The sequence below is a fragment of the Lates calcarifer genome, linkage group LG7_2 (assembly GCF_001640805.2).
Source record: "Lates calcarifer isolate ASB-BC8 linkage group LG7_2, TLL_Latcal_v3, whole genome shotgun sequence".
NCBI classification, from domain to species: domain Eukaryota; kingdom Metazoa; phylum Chordata; class Actinopteri; family Centropomidae; genus Lates; species Lates calcarifer.
This window is the reverse complement of record NC_066854.1, coordinates 7,112,721-7,132,470: the sequence shown is the minus strand read 5'-3', so window position 1 is coordinate 7,132,470 and position 19,750 is coordinate 7,112,721. Positions and strand designations below refer to the sequence as shown.

Here is a 19,750-nt window from a genome sequence, read left to right as displayed (position 1 = left end):
TCTCACAGATTTGACAGCCAAATCAATGACATGTATCATTTGCAGAAGGATCATTTCCCTCCCCTGTAAAAACAGACTACTGTATGTACTGTAAGCAGCTGAACTAAATGTGGGTCAGCAATATAAAATCAGGTTGATGCTCTTCAACACTTTAAACCCAGTTAAACTGATTTTTAGTGTAATACAGATGGAGCTCTTTTTTCTGTTCCCACCACTCAAAGGGAATTCAGTCGATTTGTTGTTGTGAAGATTGTTAATGCAGCTTCTCACTTCTCATATCAACACAGTTGGATAGAAATAATGAAAACATCAGAGTAAAGGCTCCCTTTGTGACGGTGACTGTCATGCTGTATGATTTGTTTGGGTGTTAAGTTGGTGATTTAACAGTTGTGAGATTAAGTTGACACTTTATCAAGAAGAAGCAGGTAACAGCTCAGTTTCTTATTCAGGAGCTCTTTGATAAGGCATGTGGCTGTTAATTGACACAACAATGACTGTTGCAAAGGATGAAAACAGTTTCACAACTGAGAGAACAGCTGAAAAAGCTTCCACCACTCTATCTACTGGTTAATATCCAAGATAGTTTTAATTTTTTTTCATTCTTCAATTTACTTTTTCCACAGATGGGAAGTGCCAACCCTGCCGCTTCAAACGTCTCCTCCTCCCATCAATCCAACCTCCAACCAGGCTCCAGCAATCAGGTACGAGCAGGTGACGCCTGCCACCAGCAGCAGCCGCCCCCGCCTCACCGCTCCTCCTCCCTCCTCCCCGCACTGAGGAGGCGAGCGTCTGAGCCGCTGGCTCACAGCCACAGGCAGCGATACGCGCAACAGCGGCGGCCGGGGGAGACGCACACCAGATACACCTATGGGTTTAACCAAAGAGAGAGGCGTAGTGGTTACACATTTGGCTTGGCGCAAAGGGATGTAGAGTACAGTGATGATGAAGGGGGGTACGGGCAAAATGACGTGTACAGACCAATCACAATGTACGAGTTTGGGTTTGTCCCTCACAGCCAGACACTAGAGGGAAACTTAAACAGGGAAAGGTACGAATATGGACACACACACAGCCGAATGCTCGATAACACACACAGTCGCGCGGTAGTCAACACTCAGGACTGCAAGCCCAGGCACACACGCAGCCGCACACTGGACGCCATCCACAGCCAAGACACCTCCCAGGGTAACAGCTACACAGAAAACATTAGGGCCATGGCAGGGCAGATGTACGGAGACCCGCCCGTACACAGCAGGATACCCACCCACAGTCACACCAACAGAAACACACACAGACCTCCAGACGTGTATGTAGACGCACACTCGCATAACTACGCACACAACCGTGGTCTCACCAGGCAACACCACCTCCGGCTCTCTGGTGGACTCTGACAAAGTGTGTGTTTGTGTGAATGTGTGTGCGACTGAGTGTATATGTTGCAAAATAGGTGCAAGACATTTTGGCTGCAAATTAAACATGTTGTTGAGCTCTTGCAGGTGGCTAAAAGAGCACATTTGTAATTCTAAAACTAAAAAAATAGGATAAACCAAAAGACTCAAGTGAGATCCTGAATTAAAATTAGGGCAGAAAGATCAGTTTTATCATTCTGAAGTTCTGTTATGATATATTTTGAATGAAATCATGAAGAAAATGTAGCTTTTTCCTCATTTGCACCAAACCCTTGATGTGTAAATACAGGAAGTTTTTAGTGATTGATGGTGTGCAAGCATATTAATCTGGCTGAAAGCTTTCCCTTTGCCAACACCACTAATTGTCACACCATTAACTTTTAGCTCTCTTTTTAAAATATTACCCATTAACTCAACTCAGTGCAATACTAAATTCCTCACTGTATACATTCTCCTTCCTGTCACGTTGGTTTTAACTCACTAAAATTAGCTGTAACTTTGATTATTTTTCCATGGCTTCTCTTCAAACCACTGGGTTGTCTGCAAACTGTAAAGCCTGAATCTGCTCTTTCCTGTTTTGTCTATTTGTGTAAAGTTTTGTATTAACTTTTCCTCTTTAATTTCCTTTTTTTTGAGGGAATGTACTTTTGCTTTCCTGTCTCACCTGCCTGTTTCTCCTCTGTTAAATAAAGCTAATCTGAAGTCTCCTGCATGCCCGTCTATGTCTGTTTCTCTGTTCTCACCAGCTGCCTTCTCCTTTGCTTCACTGCCTGTTTATTAAATGAGATTCGGGTCCCTGTTCCCTCTGCTTTGGCCTCAGCGTCTCTTTTCTTTTCTGCCTTTGCTTTATCCCTTGTTACTCACCCCAGGCACAAACCAGGACACATTTCATAAAAGTTAAACACCCCTGCTAGGAAAACATTAAGATATACTACGTCCAGTCGTGATTTTAAAGATACTGAAATTGTAAATTAGCAGTTACACCAAGAGCCACACGTTCCCAGCAATACAGGGAATAATGAACATGTTTCAGGAATACTTAATGAAAACTGACACAAGAGTAGAATCAGTATTCATGAATCCTCCATGTAGCTGTGAAACACTCCCTCTCAGATGTGAGAAATGTGTTTAAAAAAAACCTGCATGGAATGTGTTAACCTTTGCTTATTTTTGTCTCTTTCTCATTTATGTGGAAGTGCTGCTCAAAAAAAAAAATGTTCCCATGAACGTCTTAATGTTCCCACCTCCCTCCCCCCCCCAAAAAAAATCCTTGCTTTTCTGTGGCTGCTCCTTTAATCCCTTGTGCTAAATTGTGCGAGCAACATTTGAATTAATCACAAAGTTACACAAGAAATTGTCTTCATCTTGCACAAAGCAGCAAGAACTCCTGGATGGACGGACTGATGGAGATATCAAGCATGACAGATGGAGACAAATAGCTGTTTCTCAGTTAAGTCTGTCTATTCAGCTCCATGTTGAACCATGACTGATTATTTCAAAAGCTTAAAAAGATGTTTCACAGCAGTTAATGCGCAGTGATAATGTGTCTGCGCATAAGAGAGGGAGTAAAAATAGGAGGGTTAGAGGGTTGACTGCCAGTTGACCTGCCCTTCATGGCGTTTCCATCTCATCTACGCTGTACTCCCATCAGTGTGTGTGTGCTTTAGTCATCCAAGCCTGCGGATAAATGCTATCAAACCCAGTTCAGTATATATCTGCATAGCTCTCCTCTCATCACTAAACAGACAGTCTGGTGACACCATGGGGCAGTGTGATAAAACAAGCGCTCCCTAAAGCAAAACTCCCTGAGCTTCCCTTCTTTCTCTTGTCTCTGTCTGGAGCTGGTTTTTCATCAGGCAAATGGCATAACCTTAAATCCTAATCATGATAAAAATCTCATTTACATTGATAAATGTAGTGAGTATTTTTTTTGTTTTAAATACATAAAGTATATACAGTATATTTCTTCTCTTGTGTTGGCCAACTCCTGCGGTTTTTACAAATTAATAACTGTTAAAGTTGCTATATGTTTTGTAAGTTTTTGGTATCACTACATATCCAACGTTAGCATAAGTATTTTTATACTCATCAGTCTAATAGACTGCTGCAAGTCCAGCATCAAACTCATCACCAGTGTTAACTCTGTTTCTATCACTTCTTTTCTTTGCCACTAAATGTTGTTTCTTACCAGATGACTTCAAAACTTCTGGTCAGATGTCACTAGTTGTTGTAGCTATTCTCAGTGTAATTACATGAGTTCACTAAATAACGCTTAACATCAGGATTTAAAAATCTGATGTTAAAATCTTGCCATCGTTTTCTAACACTGAAGACTATGAGGAACATATCCCATATCACCAAGCTCTTGAAAGAATAATCAGAACTGTTTATTTGCCTCCACACGTGGTGGAAAGTCACATTTTATTTTTGGCAAACACTTTCCTAGATTTTGCTGGAAGATAGGAAGGTAACAGCTTGCCTCTTTCTCTCTTTATTCCTCCCTTTCTCCTTTTTTGACTGCCACAATAACATCCTTAATGAAACATAATTGGAGCATTAAGCAGAGATGGCTTGAATGTCAATTATTACCTCTTTATCATTCAGTTGTCAGACTTTATTTGCGACACCTTTCATACAGGTTGAATTTTAGATACGTAACTGGTAACTGATCATTAAAAAAGACTAAGTACAAAGATGAAGAGTAAAAATAAAAGAAAGACTAATGCACCCAAAAACCTAAAAAGAGAGAGGTATAAATAATATTTGATTTTTTTCTGTGTTTGTTCTTTCTTTGCTCTCCATTCCGAGCCGTGTGATATGTGGGTGGGGTGGGTGGGTGAGGCAGGGCTAAGCCTCTCAGAAGCCTATTGTATGCAGCTGTAGGTTGGCGCTGGCTGGATAGATGGACCCCCCACCCCCCCGTTTACTTATTGTTGTGGGATTAAGATATCTGACTGCCTGTCTGCCAGGCTGCTTCAAAAGCCTCAGGCGAGACGTCAGTGTGTGGAGACTGAGGGATGGAGGGATGGATAGATGGACGGAGAGATGGATGGATTGGGGCTATGATGTGATTTATGTGTCGCTGGCATATGCAGAGCTGTCAGAACTTTGTGTGCTAATGCTTACGACACACATACATAAGCTCAAAGTGATTGACAGCTGTGATGTGGTGACATATTAAGATGTATAGTAGGTACTAATGATACCCCCGGGACTCCATGACATTGTGAATACACCCCACCCACTGCTTTGAAATGAGGAAGCTATGGGTACACCTTTCATTATTGTACGCTGCGTCTTAAGGGTTTATTTTTTGTCGCGCTTAAATAAGTGTGTGGTATAGGTGTGTATTTGTTTTTTGCTCGTTGTGTGTGTGTGTGACAGCTGTAGCTCCCGTCTCTTTGACCAGAAAAGGTTTCTTTTATCCTCCACCAGCACCGATTCCCACCAGTCCCTATCTCCATCTGTGGGATGGGGGGTCCTTTGTAGTGGCTGGATGGCTGTTCGATAACACGCTTGTCAGAACACTCAGGATTATCTTAATTACTGTATTTTCAGTGGAGCACATGAAGAGAATTGGCATCTATTTCCAGTTACAGGGTGTTGAAACCATTTTTCAAAAGGGTTGCCAAAGGCAAATCAAAAAATATATATATTTATGCTTTTTTCCAAATCTGTGATCTGGTTATAAGATTTTAAACCACTTCTTATAATCTATATTCCACAATATAGATTTTTCTCCTTCCTGGCTAGAGATTCAGGTTTGATCTTAAGAAGTCAGAACAGATGACACATTTCTTCCTCACTTACGATCAGCTCTGTTTTGTGATGTTTTGTTCATCACCCACACTGCATGTCTTGTCAAAATCCTCAGAGGTTTGCTCTAAATCTGCTCATATTTCCTCAAAGCTCTGCTCCCAAATCGCTATCTGAGGTGAATCATAATTGATTGGTTGCAAGATGTGACTGTGCTTCTACACAATTAATGTCAAATCCTCCTTTTTCACACAGTAGACATATGTTGGATGAAACTGCATCTCAAAGAAATGTCAAGTTTTACTTATTTATTTTTTTTTTTTGCTTTCATCAGAAGCTAATCTACCTGTAACATTGATTTAGAAAAAAACCAGGATACACTAAACGATGAAAATCAGTATTTTGTAAGCGTCACTTTATTACTAGAGTCCCATTCATAAAACTTATGCTTTCACATCTCACCTGTTTGGTGCAGTTTAACCAGACTATTGTGCATCTGTGTATTTGGTTTGGATCCTTTAGGGTTGTGTGAAAGCTGCTGAAACTCTGGTCAAGTTTGTTTTTGTTAGCTGGACGGATGATACCACTCTCCTGCAGCCTCCATGTTTCTCTGTCGGATGTGGTAGTTGTAGTCCTGGCTGGGTCCACCCCAAACATGTTGGTCTGGTTTTGTGCGTAATCGTCGTCTTCTTGAATGCTGTCCTTAGAGGGTGACTTCATGTAACATCCTTCACAGTGTCTGATCAGTCACTGCAGCACCAGTTTCCACAGCTACTCGTTTGCCAAGTCAGAGGCACTTAGCTGTATGGTTTTCAATGTAAGATTGCATAAATAGTGAATTGTGGCATCATTTCTCCAGCATGTCCTCTGTGCCGTCTGTTTTTGGCAGTATGGCTCTTCCTGTACATCCTAATCACTGCTGCTCATGTTCAGTCGCCTTCTGATGCCCTTGAACCCTCTCTCGTCTTTGTGAAGCCTCACAATCTGGTTTCTTACTCACTCAGACAGTTCCTTATGATGTGGAGCCACGTTGGATTAGACACAACCCAGGCCACATCTGAGAAAGCTGTGGTGGATGACAGTGACCAAAACTGTCCAATAAATGAGTCATCTCTGAGCCCACATGTCTCCACGTTTACAGCTCTTCCATTGTAGGAGGCCTTTGTGATCATAAAACAAATTAAACTGCATCAAACAAATTATTTTTGTCTTTGGTCTGGACCTGATGAACCAAACTACTTGGTTTGGTTTGGTTACTTTGTTGGCTTGGTGCCAGTTTGCTATGTGGTAAACAAATTAAATAAAAAAGACATTAGTCCAATCCTACTGGGTAATAAAAGAAATAACTTTAATCTTCTGATCTTCTGTGTCATCAATTTTTCATGAGTCACAACTATAACTGGGTTTGGTACCTTTTTTTTTGCTTTTCATCATTTTCATCACCCCTCTTGATCTCTTTCTCTGTTGACAGGAGCCCAGGGGCCATGACGCATACCAGAAGCCTTCAGGACCATCTAGACCCCCAACCACAGAGCCCGCCTCCAACACTGCCAGTCACATGCCAATGACGACCAACAACTACTCGTACAGCAACTCTGGAAGTGGTGAGCTCGCTGCCACACGCACTCCACAGTGTGCACAGTATTTGTCCATTTGAACTGTCAGATTGTCAACATTAGGCATGGAGTGTTTGTGTACTTATGTTATCTGCGACTGAGTGAGTACACACAGCATGTTTGTCAGCGTATGTGTGTTTGTGCGATCACTGCACAGAATGACACCCAACTAAACCAAAGCTCCTGACATTGCTCTGTTATATATATATTTTTTTAGGTCACTGGAGCAGCCACTCTAAGCATCTTATAGCATTGCATTACAAAATTGTCACATCTTTTCCAAGCTCTGTCTTTATATCTCCTTTCACTGCATATTTATAACCAGAGAAAGGAAAGTCATTAACTATGTTTTTCAGAACGCAACGCTCGCTTTTCATGTGCAAAAGATCTGACCCTGGAATCATTACGCTGATGAAACGGCTTCTAAGTGGGCCAGATTTGCATACAGGGCATTGTGCAGCGTGCGTACGGTTGTGTTAAAGAAAAAAAAAAAAGACTAACAAACTGTTTTAAATTCATTCTTTATTTCTCTCCCTCGTCTCCCACCTCCCATCACCCCCCTGGGAGCGGGGAGCTGGAGATGCTTTTCTCACTGAGACTCTGTCAGCTCTCCATCAGTGTGGCGCGACAGTACAGTTACAGTCATTTTGTATGTTTTGTGCGGAATGGGGAGAGGGGGGTTCAACACAAAGGCTTTAGAGTGGGGAAATGATGCGCTCTCTGGGTTTACAGTTTATGGAAATGTTGGAGGGAGAGTCACAGGGAAGTTAGAATAAGGCTTTTGTATGGAAATGATGATTTTTGTGTGTTTGTGGTTGAGTTTTGGGATGATTGTGTATCGGGTGTTTATTGAAGTGTGTGTTCTGTATGATTGTGTATTTGATGTTGAGCTTATGCTCTCTAAATGTCTGACCTTGCTAAGCTCTTTATTGACAGTATTGATTCTCAAATGAAGGACACACTGATTTAATTGTGTCTGTATTTAAATGTGTGTGCAGCGTCTTGTTATCTTGCAACCAATCAATATTAATAATTAACAACATTAAGAAAACATTTAAGACTGGATATCAAATTGTACACACCCTCTCAGTTTTTATTTAGCTTTGTTTTGATATTATAACCTGCAAAATCTAAGTGTAAATGTGTTAAAATTATCAAAAAAAGTCATCACCTTTTCTGTGTTCAAACTTCTCATCCTGATAAACAAAATCAAGTGTTTTTTTTTTTATTTTATTTTATTTTATGTTTTGTTTCTCCTCAGCTCCATATCCCGCTGCGACTGCCAATGGCAGCCGCGGTCACTACGGCAACGAGGATGAGGAGCTGGAGGAAGGCGGCTTCCCCCCGCCACCCTCCCCCGGCGCTGTGGAGGAAATGAACAGAGACTTGCGACTGACTCCCCCACACCATAGGTGCCCCCCCATCCTCCCTCAATAACATACACACATAACATACTGTACGCCATCAGCACTCTATTATACTACACACTGGGCCAGAGTTATTATATTCTAATGGCACTTAATGTGGGTTGCTGTGTTATGAGATAAAGAAGAGTCATTACACTAAATATTACAACGCATATGCATTATTTAGACTGCGGTCTAATTGCAATAGCCTATTTGCATTATGCATAAGTAATGATGGTGATAGCATACTGGAGTAAATTCTGTGGGAGTTTGAAGGGTTAGAAAACTGCTGTGATACTCGTGTTAGTCACGCTGACAACAGCAGGCAATGTACTGTATGTGTGACACTAACTAGTTCAGACATTGTCCTTGAAAATATTCACTCTTTTCTAGTTGGTAGACAAAAATCAACGTATGTTACAGGTTTATACTAACAGGAAATGATATGATACTTGGTTTGTCCAGTTGTGAGCGACACCTCCATTTTCTTTGTGCAGTGCACCGTGGGACAATATTGTATCAGCTACGCACTCAAAAACTCACAAGAGTTTTTAGTATGCCCAATTTGTAGAGTGAACATAATACCACACTCTGCACAGGCCCTGCTTAGAACTAATGTGAAGTATGGAACTGGGACACAGCTAAAAGTCTTGCAATTCACTGCAGACTCCCTGAATTTGATTCCCAGGTTGGTGTTGGCTCTGATGAATCATCACTCTCAGTCTTACAGCGTCATGCCAACTGTGAAGCACACCCTCACTCAAACGGAGTCACTAAAATCCTGATCATCAAGAAAATACTGAATGTGTTGGGTGAAAGATGATAAAGAAAATCTGTCGACAGTCTTCTGAATGAGTCTGTCTGAAAATCTGAAGTGTATGTGCACAGTATCTCATGTGGTCTGAGTCAGAATCTGGCAGTAATATACTTGTTTCCCTGTAAGTTTACTGAAGACAGTACGTGCTATTGTTCAACTGAATCACGCCATCTGGAATAGAGGAAATTGAATGATCTGAAGTCTCTATGTGTTTGTGAATTTAAATTTAATTTACTTGTTTTGGTGATGTAACCAACAAGAGTAAATACTGATCAATTGACTCTAAGTAATTGCGACTGTTGTTTTGCAGTGAGCTTCAGGTGCCGTCCCACATGGCTGCGGCTTTCTACAACATCAACGACAAGGACAACGTACCACGCAACCGAGCGTCCAAGAGCATGGACATGGGTGAGCACACACACACACCAACACACACCCTTCATCAGTGAAAGAAGCTGTTGTTTTCCTTCTCACTAGTCTACCACCAGTGAATGCATTTTCTGGGGCAACCGTACCGTACAAAACATATTGTTGTCTCAACCAACACAAACCAGCCAAACATACGAGTCCAATCACGGAGCCAGGCTACAAACACACACTCATACACTCATACACGCAGCCACAGCAGCGATCACATGCCTCTTATCAGTACATTTCTTTGTTGTGATATGTAGCCCTCTCCTATTATCCCCAGCCTGAGGGGATTTGACCTCCTGAACTCCTAAACCCAGGGGCTTTCCAACGGACTGGATGAACATGTCTGACGTGCATGTGTGTGTGTACACATCTGTGTGTGTGTCCTTTCTATTTGTGTTTGTGAACGAAAGGCGTGAGGTTTCCAATCTTGTGGCTTGCTGTGTGTGTGGAAGGCGAGAACGAAGGGGCTTATTTCCTTGTATTAACCCGGACTGACCCCTCCTTCCCTCCTCTCCTCTTTTTCTCTGTCTGTCTCTCCAATCTTTTCATCTCTTACTTTTCTCTTCGTGATACTTTTCTCCAATTTTCTTGTCATTCCTGTTTTCTGGACGAGATCAGTGTTCTTTTCCCCTCTCCACTCCTTATCTCTCTTTTTATTTCTATTTTCTAGCATTCCCTCCATCTTTGTTTATCTCTCCCTTCCCTTTCAGCACTTTTCTTTCTCAACCAAAAGCCGATGAGTTCATTGCTCTTGCTCTCTTCCATCTATCTCTCTTTCTTCTCTGCCTCTCTCTGATTTCCAATCCCGGTTCATTAGGTTCAGTGGATTGGCTTTCTTCCTGCAGCACACGCCTCTGCCACCCAAGCTGATTGGCTTTCATTATGGACAAGGGTGGTCTGCACACGCCGGGGCGCGCACACACTAACACACACACACATGCGCTCTGTGCTCTTTCCCACTGAGGACCCACTCCAATACCCACCGCTATCTGTCTCCCCTCTCTACCTTCTATCTCCATCTCTGGCCATCCTCCATTTCAATCTCTTTCTCTCCGGTTCTACATTCATCCCTTCCCTCTCCAAAGTCCTCAGGGCTGAAACAAGGTAGTTAGCAGAGCTGTGTGTGTGTATGTGTATGTGAGTGGGTGTGTGTACATGTGTAAAGACGGCAGGAGCCATGAACACATACAAGACCTCAGATGCTGACACTGTCTATACAATTTGTATTTAAAGAGTCAAACGCTTTTTTTTCTTCTTTTTTTTTACCCTGGAGAGTTTCCCACATGTCAGTCTTTAGCAGCGCAGCAGAGCAGGTTAGCTTTTATTAAACACCACTTCACAGAGAGAGGTGAGCTGCTTTTATTGACCTTGGATGCCTTAGCAAATACTCTGTTGACTCAGAGCTTTCCCGCTTACACAGAAATCCTCACACACTCTGCCTGCCCATGCTGAGATGAATAGCGGAGTCACTGACACTATAACTGCACCAAACTCTGAATTTTCTCCAAAAAGTGGTGTGGATTTGTTCCAAGACATCCTAAAACGATGAATTTTTTTCCATCTGTACTGCAAGCACCTGAAAGCACCAGAAAGAAGGGGTTTTACTCTCATTTGCATTCTCTTGCAGCTATAAAAGGGAAAACATAAAATAAAACAAGATGTAACCTTTTCAAGCAGTGATTCAGTAAGTAGATTTTTCTTTCACTGAATGAGCAATAATGGAAACTAATGCTTTTAAGCTGTGGTCTGCTTTGGAAAATGGCCTGTATGGATTGACTTTAAGTTGCTCAAAGTGCATTGAAACATCAGACCTTTTAGGAGATGTGTAGCCCATACACTACACTTTGCAATCCAAATTGTTTGGTGTGCAGTGAGTCAGGTCGAATTTTAAAAAATGGGAGACATTAACTGTACGGTGGCAGCGCTACCAGACTTCCACTGGAACTTCCCATCATTCATGTACTGACTAGTGTGTTACTTTGTGTTGACCTGTAATTAATGCACAGCACCTTCCTCACTCTTTGTAGTGTTTTGGTTGATTGGGGGACACCTGTGGTTACCATGGTGACAGCAAATGCCGTTTAATGCTGCAGCAAACACTTGTTGAGTCACTACAAGAGAGGAGCAACTAGTCTGTCTGTTAAGACATTATAAAACAATCCACTCAGCAGTCTTTGGAATATTATGTGAAATAGATCCATAACAGTACAAATGGGACTAATCCTAATAGTCCAACAGCCTGTAACGCTCATAGACTTTCATACTTTTAGAAGCCAGGAGGTCAAATCTGGATGTGAAGCATAACCCATGAAAAACCGATCCAACAGTTCCACCACATGCAGCTAGACTGACTCTCTCATTATCTCTCTTCCTTGCTCCTCTTACTCTCTCTGAATCTCTCTTTTTCCCCTCACACTCTCTCTCTTACACTCCTCGTTTTCTCTATTCTTTTTCCTCGCCTTCTCACCTCTCCTGCACCTTCTGTCTGTCCCTTGCTCTCTCTTCTCTGATTCATTTTTTGTCTTTGATGGTTCTTTCTGTCTCTATACTCCAGTGTTACACATTCTCTCTTTCAGTTACTTTTCCTCTTTTCTTTGCTACTTCTTTTTACCCTCTCTGTTCATCCTACTCTTTCCCTACCTCACTCAGATAGATGATATAACTAACAACATAGAGTAATAGCACGCTTCTGCAGGGTTGTATAAATACACTTGCAGTATGTAGTTAAGTTATCCAATGACAGAATAAATATATATAACACTCTAAGGTAGCTGACTGGAGGTTAAAAGAGGGGTTTTACTTTTTAGCCTTGGCAGGAGGAGACAAACTTGGCTGCTGGCCATGCAGACTTTTATCTTTCCTCCACAGAAAAGGAAGCTTTTATTATCTGGCAGGGTCATGTGGCCTGGAATAGTTCTTCCCCAAACTTTGAAAGTATTTAATTTTTATTTTATCTGGCACATGAAGAACAAGAAAGGTATTTCTGTTTCTTTGTCTTGCTGCTACAGATGTCCCTGCAGGATTTTTTGAAGCAACCCTTTTGAGCTTACTCTTGCCAATTGTGTTTTTTTCCTGGCCAACCTCTGTTTTGCCCAACACACCCTATCACCCTTCATCTGTCACTTTTTGCACTCTCTCTCTGCTGTTTATCACTTTTTCGGTCTGCCCTCTTTCACCGTCCCTCCAATATTCTCCCTTGCTCTCATTTTCTTTCTCCCTCGCCCATCTGTCCGCTGGGAAAATTGACCTCATAAAAAATGAAAAGGATTATTTAAGAGAAATAGCAGCGTAATGAAAACCTATTATTGTATCCCGTGGTGCACCGCCTGTGGTGGCCGCCATTGGCCAACCGCAATCCTGTTTAGTTAGAGTAGGTGGTGGTGGGTGGGTGGTGGTGGGGTTTCTCCTTGTTTTCTTCTTCTTCCCTTTATTATTTCTCTCATTGTCTCACCTCTATCTGTTCTCATTTTCTCTCAGGAATCGTAATATCTTGCTTTCCTCTGGTTTCCTTATATTTCTGCCTCTTTTTCATTTCCTTTTTCAGTCTGTGTCATTTTGTTCCTCACTCGTCCTCTGCTGTGTGATACTTCTGCAGGGAGTCATTTACAGTATGTGCCAGCACCAGAGGACACCAGTGCAACACAAAGCCACACAAAGCACTGGAATGATGTATATTCTGCTCTGTATTTTAGTATCATCGTTATAGTAACGTGTGGTATTTACTTCTGTCTGTTTTTTTGTGTTCTAGTGGCTGATGAGAGCAACATGGGATCACTGGTCGAGCAGAGGAATGGTGAGTGTTTTGATGTAATGGAAACACACATGCATACCCGCAGAGAAAACTCTCTGCTTTTCTGTTTTTGACCCACCACTCTGCCGCACCCCCCCCCCCCTTTCATACAGTGCAACAGCCCGTTCACACACAAAAACAAATTAACCCAGTGTGTGAAGATTCTCATCTATTCTCAAACATTTCTTTATTCCTCATTCTCTTCCGCCCCCGCTCCCTCCGCTTCTACTCCTCGACTGACAAAGTTGAGTTGTGAAGCACTTAGTGTCTGAGCTCTCGCTGCTTTATAGCCGTCCAGGTCAGCAGGCCCACGGCGTTCAATCCTCACCCAGTTGACAGCAGCCGTATTACATTACAATGGCGTCCGCTTCAGTTATTTCTCCTCACTCAGTTCCATCTTGTTTTATTTGAGGAAAGTCTTCTTAAAGGTAAAATATAAAGCCAGTTTTACTGTTTTCTTCCACTGTCATTACACTGTAGTGGTTCAAAGTGCTGTAAATCTAGTTCACTTAACATTTGCGACTGCGCCCTGACTAAAGCCCCTTGCAGACATATACCTTGTTACACAAAAATGTGACAGCAATTTAACATGTCAGTCTCATGTCTGAATAAGCGCCCGACATTAAAGTCCTGACGGCAATCTGACTCCATCAGACCTTGTAATATTTCAGCAAAACTTCTAACATGGCACAAATGTTAATTAAATGCCATCTGATTAATGTAAAGACCCCAGCAACACAAGGTAAAAAGATTAAATCTGTGTCACTTTAATTAAGTTATCACTATATTATCTTCTGTTATACACAAAGGAAATAAACTAACTTTAATAAACCACAAACCACAGGGAATGAGCTCATTTTAAGTTGCTGAGGAGATTCTTCTAATGTCAGTTCAGCCCATGAAAATGATTTTTCCCCTCGTGGTGCGATTGAAGATTAAAAAAACTTGTACAACCCAAGTAATAATCTATATTTTCAATTTTCATTCATGCCAACTCCATTGATGAATGAGTAAATATACAGCAAAATTCTTTACATATGGGAATTAACGTCACAACCTAATACAACGACTTGTATTGAATTAAATGATGAAATTGATGAGCACATACATCAGGGGAGTCACTGTAATAAGGGGGTGTGGTTGTGGTGGGGTGATCAAGCATCCCTCATGCTCCCTCTAGCCAATAATTAAGGCTTCAACGGGCAAGATAAGCTCTAAAAGCCATCAGTGGTGAGAAGACGGAGAACACTCTTCGCACACACACTCATCACTTTCGCATCACTGCTCCTGCAAGTGCACCAGGTGCCAGTATCTGAGAGAGAAAAAGCCATTTTCTTAACAAATACAGTAGATGAACCCAGCAATGTTATGTAGCCCATGTATGAAAGTGGCTAAATTGAGATTTGAGATAGAAAAAGACGTCATGGTTGAATCCACATTGGTGCCAGCATTAAACAAGGTGAAAAAATATCTTTTTCATGTGTGATCAGATCTACAGGGAGTGATTGGATGGTTAGCTTGTGATTAGCTTGGGCATTTTACATTTGAGAATTAATGGACTATAGTGAAAGCAATAGTAAAGGTGTGACATTAACAAAATAGACAACTGTAACTAATCAGTGTTAAATACACTCGAGATAATGACAGTAAAAAATGCCTTTAAAGTTATTGTGGCTTGTACACAGTAGCTCTGCTGTATGAAGGAACAGTCTGTGCTGTGATAGGAGCACACAGGGCAGCAGTGGGTTTCCACTGAGTCAGATATAACTGCTCCAGCACTGCTTCTCGGTGGCCAAGGCTGGAAGACCGTCCGTGGTTGTTCTGGGCATCGCCAGCATGAATATAAATCAGAGGGGCTGCTGACAGAGAGCGTGCACGCTCAGCTGGCCATCTCTAACTGGGCTGCAGAAGTCAGGATTTTAATTGTGGAGTTCAGCGGTGTAGATTCGTCGCATCTCATTTAGAGCACCCACTGCATTTAAAAATGGCAACAAGGGTTGCATAAGAGAAGAAGCATGACCAGCAATTTAGTTTTGATGTCAGGAGGCAGGCCTGGCTTCCTCCCTGTCTCTGTCTCTGTTACACACACACACACACACACCGATCTCTTAAATCCACCTGCAGCAACCAACTAAGCCTGTTGCCGGTGGAATACAAATGGCCTGAGCACCGTTGCTGACCCCAAAACCCCCACACTCAGCATTCCCACAAATGGCTTCACCTCCGCCCTCCTCCTCCTCCTCCTCTACCTGACCCCCCTCCTTCCTCTCTCCTCCCTCCTCCTCTCCTGTTGTGATTTTCTTGGCATTTCTGATCAGCACCCATAACCCTCACGGCCCCTGCGATAAATAAAGCGATCCACTTCTCCGTCGCAGCGCTCCTTTCTTCTCCTCCTTCTCCCTCTTCTTTCCATCTCCTCTCCAGTTGACGTCGCAGCTAATGCGTATTGACAGGGCTTTTGCGTGTTTTTCATTTTTGCTGACGCAGTGTATTTGCCTAGCTTCCTGCGCGCACCCCCCCAATCCACCCACCGCCCCACCCTCCCTCCTAAATGGCCTCAGTGTTTCTTTATGGGCTTTGACATATTTCATTAGGCGGATGGTCTTAAGAGGCCTGCCTGGCTTCTTTAATCTGGATAAAACCCTTTTTCTCTCTGGCTAGAGTCGCTGCGAGGAGCGCTTCACTCCTCTAACTCTCTCTCTCCTTCTTCTCCTTCCATCTTTCTCTCTGTCACTTACTCAAGCTGCCCCACTCTCCCTCTCTCTCTCTTTCTCTCTTGATTCTCCAGTCTTAGGAGTCTCCATCTTCAATAGAGCTTTTAGTTTTTTTTTTCTCTCTCTCTCGCTTTCATCTTTGCTACCACTTTCCCGCTTCTTCCCAATCGCTTCTCTCTTGATTATTCTCTGTCTCCTGCTCTCTGTCGCCAGGCTCATCCCCATTTTTAGTATCCTCTCGATCCCAAACCTTCATCTCTCTTTCTTCTTTTCTCTCTCTCCTCCTCTCCTACATCCGATTCTCTCTTTATGATCACTTTTCTCTCAACGGGCTGATCCTTTTTTATTCTCCCTCTGCCTCTGTTATCATCTTTCCCTCTCTCTTTCTCTCTCCCTCTCTCCATCCTCTGCAGCTGTATCTGTTCCAGCCTTATGTGATTATGTTGAACATACTCCAGTCTCTGAGTTTTCTCTACCAAGTCAGACCCAGCCCAGCATCACCTCAAGCCTGTGTGTCTTTTGTGTGTGTGTGTGCGTGCATGTGCATGCGCGTGCGTGTGAACACCCCGTAGACAGCCAAAAGAGTAATGGACAGATATCCCTTCATTCATCCCTCCATTTCTCTCCCTTAGAGCCTAACATCTCCCCTGGCAGCAGGCTGCCCTCTTACAACACACCTGGGAGCTCATCCAGCACTCTAACACACACACATTCACACACATTATACGCACACACACAAACAGTGGGGCTGTGCAGAGGATTATACTGCAATACTGCGTCTCAGCCTCCTGCACATCTGCTTACATTTGCTTGTGGCGGTGTTTGCTTTTGCTGCAATGTCTATTTTCCTATCTAGTTTCTGTCCATGTGTGTGTTTTCTGTTTTGTCTGGATGCTTCCTAGCTAACAGCTAGCCCTGCAGCACAGCTGATGGTGCCGTCGCTCTGCGCGCCCATTAGTCCCCGTTGTTTCTTCTCAGCACAATGAGACTTTAAAACCAGTCGGCGTCCTGCCAGCGCTGAAGCCCCGGCTTTGTTTTCACACTCTTTGTTTGGGTGCTGTGTAACTCTGCCTCTCGCTGTCATTGGCTCCTTATCCCACTTTCTTTTTCCCTCCTTCCCTCAGTCCTTTGCATCCGGCATATTGTTGTTGACTTAAGTTGAAAGTCACCATATTGCTCTCATTTGAATTGAATGATTATTCTGTGTCTACAAGGGACATCTGTGTGTATGTTTATCTTGTCTTTCTGTTCTTATAAGGGCCAGTCCTGCTCATGTGGAGGAAAAGATGAGTGAAAACTTTGCTTTATATGTGTTAGCGTTATATTGCCACATGTAATTAATGCCCATGTGGACTCGTGTGGATCCAAGTGGAGTCACTATCAGCTGGGATAATGGAGGGAGGAGAAAGTTATTCTCTGAGCATATCTTGTGGCAGGAAATGTGATGAAAGAAGGGAGACTACATGCAAAAAAGATTTACCACCAGACTCGTACAGGAGATGTCTCAATTACATGGTCAACCACCGAGTCTTAGGTCACAAGAATGCGCCGAAAAATGTGTTTTTTGAGGCGAGATGAAGAGCGTGAACTTTTAAATTCGGAAAAAAATGACGTGTTGCTGCTCTTTGTAACTGCTGCTGCTTTTAAATTGGTGGAACCGCATGCTGCTGCCAGCGTCGGCGCTCTCTCTCTCTCTCTGTCGGGGTCTGTTGGGGTCGACCACATTTTTGGATCCTGTCTAATTATCTTCTTTTTTTTCCCCACGGGTCAGTTTCGGGCCAGGTCGAAAATTTTCTACCTGTAAAAGCCTCTAATTCAGGAGGCCTCATGAAACCCCAACGATAAGACTGCCATGCTGAATTTTTTGCTTTGCCAACACCTGCAATAAGCTCTGCACCCGCTGCACATCATACAGGTTTTGAAGCACTGGAAGCTATTATTGGTCATGGCAGTGGCATAGTAAAAAATATAAATATCATGTATACAGATTCCTACATTAAAGTTAAACAGATGGTTTAGTAGTCAATGGAGGCCTCCACAAGTATAGCACCATGCAGATACGTGTATGTGTTTGTGTCTGAATTAATGCACTCTACAGTTCTCCCTCATTGCACAAGCACTTTTATCCGCTAGGCGTTTACAAATGGCACATGTCCCACTCTACACCGCTTGCTCCAACCCTCATCCGTACTCTGCCACCCCTGCCGCGCTGCTGTAATCCAGTAGAGGTAAGCAGTAATTATGAAATGGCCTTTTAAGTCCCCTCCAGTTATTAAAACCATTCATCTAGTTGGAGGCTAAATACATACAGCCCATATGTCCCCATTCCCTCATACATCTAAACAGCACAAACACAATTACTGCCAGGGCAGCGCCTCCGTCCAGCTTCATCCTCTGCCTCTGATATAGCTGAGTGCATTCAGACAGTGATGGGGGGATGCATAATGATTGGACATGTATTTAATTGGAGTGGAGTTTTGATTGGCCATAACATGAATTGGATTTGCTTTAAGTGGGTATACAGTTGTCTGAAGTGATTCAGTTTGAAGTCAGGTTTGTCATATAATTGGAAAATAGTTGCTGTGCCAAAACATTTACTTTTTAAAGGATAAGGCTGGTGATATTTAGCTTTTTTCTTACTGATCGTAAGCCCGATTGCCTGTATAGCCGAAGCCTGGTAACAGCTTTTAATTGTTCAGAAACTCTTAAAAACACGCCAAAGAACCATGCTGGGGTTAGGATAATTTTCCTTTATTACCATAAACTTGGGCACTGTAGTTTCTTTTAAGTCAGTGCCATGTGTACACCATTTACTTGCAGCTATAGGGTCTTGGAGACGAGAGCCACAGACAGAGTAGGGAAGTAGGAAAGTTTTAAAGACACTTACACACTCTTGGTTTAGGTCTTTTCATAGGGATTGTTTTCAGTTTAAGAAAAAGAGAATAATGTAAGCCTTATTCTTTAGAGCTGACATAGGCTTCATACCATTGTCATCATAGGGTTGAAGGTTTAAAGGCCTATATTCAGTACATTTAATCTAAGGTGTAGCCATGAAGAGTAGTGTCATGAGAAACCACTGGGTGTTCTGTCCATTGCTTTGTGCAGGCTAAAGAACTTAAATCCTGTTGTAAACATTTATTGAGATAGGATTGTTAATATCTGTTGTAATTCAGGATTATTTAAGGCTCTCTTTGAATTAAATAACTTTTATTGAAACAGTGTAACACAGGAAGGGGCCATTCTATTCCTTGTAACGGTGTATTTAATGCCTCTGGTGGGTTAAATTCAATAACCTTTATTGAGCAATATTAACACTGAGATCAGGCTTTCTTTTACAGGTGTGTAGTCAGTATGTGTATCTGTGTGTGTCATGTGTTTTTTTTTATTGTAAAGTGTAGGTCAGGGCCTGTTTTACTGGTCTCCAGAACGACAGCTCTGGGGTTTATTGGCCAGTCCTGAGATTGGATCCTTGATGGAAAAGTGTTTGTGTATGTGGTTCTGTGTCTTACATGTGTGTTTCTATAAGCAGATCTGTAGTGATTACTGTGTCTGTGTGTGCGTGTGTGCATCTTTGTGGTCTGTGCTCTCTGTACCTAATTTAAAGAAGTATGGCCAGGAGCAACAAGCCCCTTTTCACTGTTGGCTAAAGTGTCTCCTTGGCAACTCACCATCACCCCTCTCTCTCTCTCTCTCTCTCTCTCTCTCTCTCTCTCTCTCTCTCTCTCTCTCTCTCTCTCTCTCTCTCTCTCTCTCTCTCTCTCTCACACACACACACACACACACACACACCCCTACCATCCCTCTCCGTACCACCACCGCCACCCC

General features: G+C 42.6%; 1 protein-coding gene across 2 annotated transcripts in view; it reads left to right on the top strand.

The window, feature by feature from the left end:
• pard3ba (par-3 family cell polarity regulator beta a) overlaps window positions 1–19,750 on the top strand; it is a 141,709-nt gene that overhangs the window by 61,811 nt on the left and 60,148 nt on the right. For both annotated transcript variants that reach the window (XM_018660981.2, XM_018660980.2), the window contains exons 13-17: window positions 624–701; window positions 6,637–6,769; window positions 8,043–8,193; window positions 9,315–9,412; window positions 13,170–13,214. In XM_018660981.2, the coding sequence (XP_018516497.1) occupies window positions 624–701; window positions 6,637–6,769; window positions 8,043–8,193; window positions 9,315–9,412; window positions 13,170–13,214 (505 nt within the window). The remainder of the gene's footprint in view (window positions 1–623; window positions 702–6,636; window positions 6,770–8,042; window positions 8,194–9,314; window positions 9,413–13,169; window positions 13,215–19,750) is intronic.